At 47.3% G+C, this 7,717-nt stretch overlaps 1 protein-coding gene across 1 annotated transcript; it reads left to right on the top strand.

Moving 5' to 3' along the window:
* The first annotated feature begins 5,842 nt into the window (after positions 1-5,842).
* Positions 5,843-7,277, top strand: LOC109739659 (putative E3 ubiquitin-protein ligase SINA-like 6). Its single transcript, XM_020298734.3, has 2 exons — positions 5,843-6,004; positions 6,606-7,277. The coding sequence occupies exons 1-2, from the start codon at positions 5,843-5,845 to the stop codon at positions 7,275-7,277; spliced, it is 834 nt and encodes a 277-aa protein (XP_020154323.1).
* The last annotated feature ends 440 nt before the right edge of the window (positions 7,278-7,717 follow it).

Here is a 7,717-nt window from a genome sequence, read left to right as displayed (position 1 = left end):
AGATTCATCAAGAATAAACCATTGACCAGCGGGGCATGACCATAAAACATATCTCTCAAATAAATAGAACAACCATTATTCTCGGATTTAAATGAGTAGCCGTCTCGAATTAAACAAGATCCAGATACAATGTTCATGCTCAAAGCTGGCACTAAATAACAATTATTGAGGTTTAAAACTAATCCCGTAGGTAGATGCAGAGGTAGCGTGCCGACGGCGATCACATCGACCTTGGAACCATTCCCGACGCGCATCGTCACCTCGTCCTTTGCCAGTCTCCGTTTATTCCGCAGTTCCTGTTTTGAGTTACAAATATGAGCAACCGCACCGGTATCAAATACCCAGGAGCTACTACGAGTACTGGTAAGGTACACATCAATTAAATGTATATCACATATACCTTTGGTGTTGCCGGCCTTCTTGTCCGCTAAGTATTTGGGGCAGTTCCGCTTCCAGTGACCACTTCCCTTGCAATAAAAGCACTCAGTCTCAGGCTTGGGTCCATTCTTTGACTTCTTCCCGGCAACTGGCTTACCGGGCGCGGCAACTCCCTTGCCGTCCTTCTTGAAGTTCTTCTTACCCTTGCCCTTGTTGAACTTAGTGGTTTTATTCACCATCAACACTTGATGTTCTTTTCTGATCTCCACCTCCGCTGATTTCAGCATCGAATATACCTCAGGAATGGTCTTTTCCATCCCCTGCATATTGAAGTTCAACACAAAGCTCTTGTAGCTTGGTGGAAGCGACTGAAGGATTCTGTCAATGACCGCGTCATCCGGGAGATTAACTCCCAGCTGAGACAAGCGGTTGTGTAACCCAGACATTCTGAGTATGTGCTCACTAACAGAACTATTCTCCTCCATTTTACAGCTGAAGAACTTGTCGGAGACTTCATATCTCTCGACCCGGGCATGAGCTTGGAAAACCATTTTCAGCTCTTCGAACATCTCATATGCTCCATGCTTCTCAAAACGCTTTTGAAGCCCCGGTTCTAAGCTGTAAAGCATGCCGCACTGAACGAGGGAGTAATCATCAGCATGTGATTGCCAAGCGTTCATAACGTCTTGGTTATCTGGGATTGGTGCTTCACCTAGCGGTTCTTCTAGGACATAATCTTTCTTGGCAGCTATGAGGATGATCCTCAGGTTCCGGACCCAGTCCGTATAGTTGCTGCCATCATCTTTCAGCTTGGTTTTCTCTAGGAACGCGTTGAAGTTGAGGACAACGCGGGCCATTTGATCTACAAGACATATTGTAAAGATTTTAGACTAATTTCATGATAATTAAGTTCATATAATCAAATTATTCAATGAACTCCCACTCAGATAGACATCCCTCTAGTCATCTAAGTGAAACATGATCCGAGTTAACTAGGCCGTGTCCGATCATCACGTGAGACGGACTAGTCAAGATCGGTGAATATCTCCATGTTGATCGTATCTTCTATACAACTCATGCTCGACCTTTCGGTCCTCCGTGTTCCGAGGCCATGTCTGTACATGCTAGGCTCGTCAAGTCAACCTAAGTGTATTGCGTGTGTTCCGAGGCCATGCCTGTACATGCTAGGCTCGTCAACACCCGTTGTATGCGAACGTTAGAATCTATCACACCCGATCATCACGTGGTGCTTCGAAACAACGAACCTTCGCAACGGTGCACAGTTAGGGTGAACACTTTCTTGAAATTATTATAAGGGATCATCTTACTTACTACCGTCGTTCTAAGCAAATAAGATGCAAAACATGATAAACATCACATGCAATCAAATAGTGACATGATATGGCCAATATCATTTTGCTTCTTTGATCTCCATATTCGGGGCACCATGATCATCTTCGTCACCGGCATGACACCATGATCTCCATCATCATGATCTCCATCATTGTGTCTTCATGAAGTTGTCACGCCAACGATTACTTCTACTTCTACGGCTAACACGTTTAGCAATAAAGTAAAGTAATTTACATGGCGTTATTCAATGACACGCAGGTCATACAAAATAATAAAGACAACTCCTATGGCTCCTGCCGGTTGTCATACTCATCGACATGCAAGTCGTGATTCCTATTACAAGAATATGATCAATCTCATACATCACATATATCATTCATCACATCTTCTGGCCATATCACATCACATAGCACATGCTGCAAAAACAAGTTAGACGTCCTCTAATTGTTGTTGCAAGTTTTTACGTGGCTTGAATAGGTTTCTAGCAAGAACGTTTCTTACCTACGTAAAACCACAACGTGATGTGCCAATTTCTATTTACCCTTCATAAGGACCCTTTTCATCGAATCCGTTCCGACTAAAGTGGGAGAGACAGACACCCGCTAGCCACCTTATGCAACTAGTGCATGTCAGTCGGTGGAACCTGTCTCACGTAAGCGTACGTGTAAGGTCGGTCCGGGCCGCTTCATCCCACAATACCGCCGAAACAAGATAAGACTAGTAGCGGCAAGAAGAATTGGCAACATCTACGCCCACAACTGCTTTGTGCTCTACTCGTGCATAGTAACTACGCATAGGCCTGGCTCATGATGCCACTGTTGGGGATCGTAGCAGAATTTTAAAATTTTCCTACGCTCACCAAGATCCATCTATGGAGTATACTAGCAACGAGGGGAAAGGAGTGCATCTACATACCCTTGTAGATCGCGAGCGGAAGCGTTCAAGTGAACGGGGTTGATGGAGTCGTACTCGTCGTGATCCAAATCACCGATGACCGAGTGCCGAACGGACGGCACCTCCGCGTTCAACACACGTACGGAGCAGCGACGTCTCCTCCTTCTTGATCCAGGAAGGGGGAAGGAGAGGTTGATGGAGATCCAGCAGCACGACGGCGTGGTGGTGGATGTAGCGGGATCTCGGCAGGGCTTCGCCGAGCTTCTGCGAGAGGGAGAGGTGTTGCAGGGGAGGAGGGAGGCGCCAAAAGCTGTCGTACTACTGCCCTCCCTCCCCCCTTTATATAGGCCCCCTGGGAGGGGGGGGGGGCGCCGGCCAAGACCCATCTGCATGGGGGGGCGGCGGCCAGGGGGGAGACTTGCCCCCCAAGGCAAGTGGGGCGCCCCCCCACCCTAGGGTTTCTAACCCTAGGCGCAGGGGGGAGGCCCATGGGGGGCGCCCCAGTGCACTAAGGGCTGGTTCCCTTCCCACTTCAGCCCATGGGGCCCTCCGGGATAGGTGGCCCCACCCGGTGGACCCCCAGGACCCTTCCGGTGGTCCCGGTACAATACCGGTGACCCCCAAAACTTTCCCGGTGGCCGAAACTTGACTTCCTATATATAATTCTTCACCTCCGGACCATTCCGGAACTCCTCGTGACGTCCGGGATCTCATCCGGGACTCCGAACAACTTTCGGGTTTCCGCATACTCATATCTCTACAACCCTAGCGTCACCGAACCTTAAGTGTGTAGACCCTACGGGTTCGGGAGACATGCAGACATGACCGAGACGCCTCTCCGGTCAATAACCAACAGCGGGATCTGGATACCCATGTTGGCTCCCACATGTTCCATGATGATCTCATCGGATGAACCACGATGTCGAGGATTCAATCAATCCCGTATACAATTCCCTTTGTCAATCGGTATGTTACTTGCCCGAGATTCGATCGTCGGTATCCCAATACCTTGTTCAATCTCGTTACCGGCAAGTCTCTTTACTCGTACCGCAATGCATGATCCCGTGACTAACGCCTTAGTCACATTGAGCTCATTATGATGATGCATTACCGAGTGGGCCCAGAGATACCTCTCCGTCATACGGAGTGACAAATCCCAGTCTCGGTCCGTGCCAACTCAACAGACACTTTCGGAGATACCCGTAGTGTACCTTTATAGTCACCCAGTTACGTTGTGACGTTTGGCACACCCAAAGCACTCCTACGGTATCCGGGAGTTGCACGATCTCATGGTCTAAGGAAAAGATACTTGACATTGGAAAAGCTCTAGCAAACGAACTACACGATCTTTGAGCTATGCTTAGGATTGGGTCTTGTCCATCACATCATTCTCCTAATGATGTGATCCCGTTATCAATGACATCCAATGTCCATAGTCAGGAAACCATGACTATCTGTTGATCAACGAGCTAGTCAACTAGAGGCTTACAAGGGACACATTGTGGTCTATGTATTCACACATGTATTACGATTTCCGGATAACACAATTATAGCATGAACAATAGACAATTATCATGAACAAAGAAATATAATAATAAACATTTATTATTGCCTCTAGGGCATATTTCCAACAGATTCCTCCCCCAACAACACACCACCCCTTGACTGCCCCATACTCCAGCCCTGGGGGACTGTTATCACCACCGTCGCAGCACTCCAACGTCGACGACACCCCTTCACCTCCGTCGCCGGTAGCACCGCCTTGAGCGTCTACCTCACTCGCCGGACGCCGCCACGTCCACCTCTACACCGACATGCCTGCTACCTGGTCTCGGAGAGGCGCGAGGCTCTTCACTGGCCGGCTTCTTGCACCACGCCCGCAAGGTGTTCGACGGTTTGCCCGCAAGGTACAAATGGACTCCGACGATGAGTATTTTTTTCAACAATTCCATTTGCAATTCGGATGATTCGTCACCCGATGATGAGGATATTGTGGCAGTTGCTTTCGTCGTCCATCGCCACATTAGTACGCAGCAGCCGATGTTCAGGGGCTCGATCCCGGGGCATACTCCGGCGTTGAATCGCAACAGAGAGAGTGGCCATTGCCTACTCTGGCACGACTACTTCGAGTCCGCTGACCCGCTCTTGAAACACAACTTATTCCGGCGCCGCTTCCGGATGGCCTCCACTACAACAAAGGATATTACCTAGCCGATAGTATTCATTCTCAGTGGACTACTCTTGTGAAGACAATGCCCAACCATGTAGGAGAAAAGAGGAAAAGATTTGTCCAAGCAAAAGAGAGTGCTAGAAAGGATATGGAGCGTGCCTTTGGTGTTTCTTCAATCTCTATGGGGCATCGTTCTGTATCCTCCTAGAACTTGGAGCGCCAAGAAGTTGTGGGAGGTGATGACTGCTTGTGCGATCATGTACAACATGATCGTAGAAGAAGAGCATCCGGATGAAATATATGACTAAGGGTTTCAATTTCAGGATGACAATATTGTGACCGAACATAGAAGAGCAGTAACGTTTGCACAGTTCACTGAATTTTATCATTAAATGTGTTATTGGAAAACTCACATTCAACCGCAAGATGATTTGATTAAACATATGTAAGCTCATGTTGGCAACTAACAAATGTATCGACTTTTTTTATTTTAAATGTATTTGTGACAATTTAATTTCTTTTGGCTTGTAAACTATGAGATATTGTTTGGTTGTGAAACAATGCGACATTTAAATTTGATTAAATTATGTAAGCTTACGGCAAATTTTTTATGTGCACGCAAAAGAGCAAAAAATGGGACGTTGGTCGAACGAAAATGCGTTCGTGTGTGTTGTCAACCCAAACACGAAAAGGACGAAAATGCCAATCCAAACACCAAACAGACATGCCGGTTTGGATCCACGCGTTGAAGTCGTTCCCAAAGAGCTCCTGCTGACCAAATATTTTCTCTGTGCACAAGGAGCAATGATGTTAATGCATGGCGGTCTCCTTTGTCTTGGGAAGAGGAACCATGCCAGGCAGGCTTGACTTGACTTGACGAAGTTTTATTTTAAAGGAAAGCATTTTTTTTACTCTAGATACTAGTACTCCTACTAGTAGCTGCTGGGAGTGGGAGAGACGCGGCAGAGATAAAGAGAGGAGGCGGGAGGGAGAGACAGGAGAGGCAGCTTGATTGATTCTGGTCGCGCCGTCCGCCGGGAAGAAGGGATGGGAGCGCAGCAGCAGCAGGAAACGAATGGGAAGGAGGCGGAGGAGGGCGGCGTCGGCAAGAGGAGGAAGGTCGACACCGACGTCACCATGGACCTCGACATCCTCGACATCCTCGACTGCCCCGTCTGCTTCCTCCCCCTGCGCCCTCCCATCTTCCAGGTAATATCCCCTGTGTTTCATCTCTGCTCATATACTACTACTCAAACCCTACCAGCTCCTCGTGGACGAGGACGATGCTGATTTCCCGTTTCTTGGAAACGTATGGAGAATTAGAACGAAATCAGATGCACACACACATTAGGCCCAATGCCTCCCATTAGAAGATTCAATGAGGATGAGCAATTGTAACAGTACTAAAAAAGCCTATTTGCCATCTAATGAGGTAGATTTGATTCAACGTTGAATATGTGTACAGTCTGAAAAACGTTTAAAGATGTTCTAACCAATGTACGCTGCCTATCCTATTATGTTTGAGGAAAGTGATAGTACAATATTAGGGAATGTCTGTGTACCTTATGCAAATTAGGCAGTCATAACGATTGTGTACCACAAATTAGGGAAAAGTGTATTGTACTGATTCAAGCAACGACATACTTCTATTTCTATTCCATTTTAGTTGTATCATGGTTATTCTACATGTACTACTTCCCAATTCATATGATGTTTATTTATTCATTCTAGCTGTATTTTATTGAGCTAAAGTTATTAGCACATTTACTGACGGACCCATATGTAATGATTTGTTGTTTTTGATCCTCAGTGCACCGTGGGGCATGCCATATGTTCGTCTTGCCGTGACAAGCTCCGAGACAAGTGTTACCTCTGCTCCCTTCCCACAGCCTACAATCGCTGCCACATGGTCGAAAAAGTCGTTGAATCTATCAAACTTGCTTGCTCCAACAGTAGTCACGGATGCACAGCAAGGATAACCTACTACCAGAAAGAAGAGCATGAGAAAGGTTGTCAACATGCGCCATGTTTCTGCCCCGAAACTGGCTGCAGCTTCAGTGGACCGACCAAAGTGCTCCTGGAGCATTTTTTAGGCGAGCACGATTGGTGGTATGGGGAAAAGGATCTTAGGTACGGCAAAGCATACAGGATCAAGACGTTGCTGGGAGTCCTGGGACCAACTGTCTTGATGGGTAATGACGGGCGCCTCTTCCTGGTCAACATGACAATGGAGTCCCTCGGCGGTGTCATCTCAGTTTGCTGCGTTGAGCCTCACATTGTTGGATCCAGGTTCAAGTGCAGGCTGGCATTGTCGTGCGGTGAACCAAGCTACTCCCAGACTACGGAGTTCTTAACGAGTAGCACTAATCTGCATGATGGGTTTCCTAAAGATTGCTTCCTGTTCCTTGTGCCAAAGGTGTTGCTTGGAGACACCGGTACAAACCCCACAGCCACGGTGTGTGTGACCCTCAAGCCACAGTAAGCAGCACCATGTGAAGTGATGACGCGCCTGTGTACATACCACTCCCGTGTAGGGTTGGGTTTTACAAGTAACTAGTTCTTTTGAGTTGCTAGCTGTCAGCTTTTGGAGGAGGCACTAGTGTTCTTTTGGCATGTCTCGGTCATCGATTGACATGCACTGTTTGTACTCTTGGCAATGTTTTGCTTCAAATCGCCGATGTGAACGACGAAGCTACATTTCTGAAGCAAACATGTATGCCATGCGTGTCGAAACTTCAGTCAAGTAGGCTATGTTTTGCTTGGTTAGTATTTGAACTTTTATTGAACCATCTTTATGTACGATCTATCTATACATTGATTTGGGGCAGCGAAAGTCGCCTTAGGCTTCCCTGGCCCAAACGTGCAGTGCTCTTGACCCTAGATTTCAGCCATGTTGCAAACCTAAATCCTGCGATGCTGCAA

The sequence above is a fragment of the Aegilops tauschii genome, chromosome 3 (genome assembly GCF_002575655.3).
Source record: "Aegilops tauschii subsp. strangulata cultivar AL8/78 chromosome 3, Aet v6.0, whole genome shotgun sequence".
In the NCBI taxonomy this organism is placed as follows: domain Eukaryota; kingdom Viridiplantae; phylum Streptophyta; class Magnoliopsida; order Poales; family Poaceae; genus Aegilops; species Aegilops tauschii.
The sequence above is the reverse complement of the archived record's forward strand: the minus strand, read 5'-3'. Positions and strand labels throughout refer to the sequence as shown.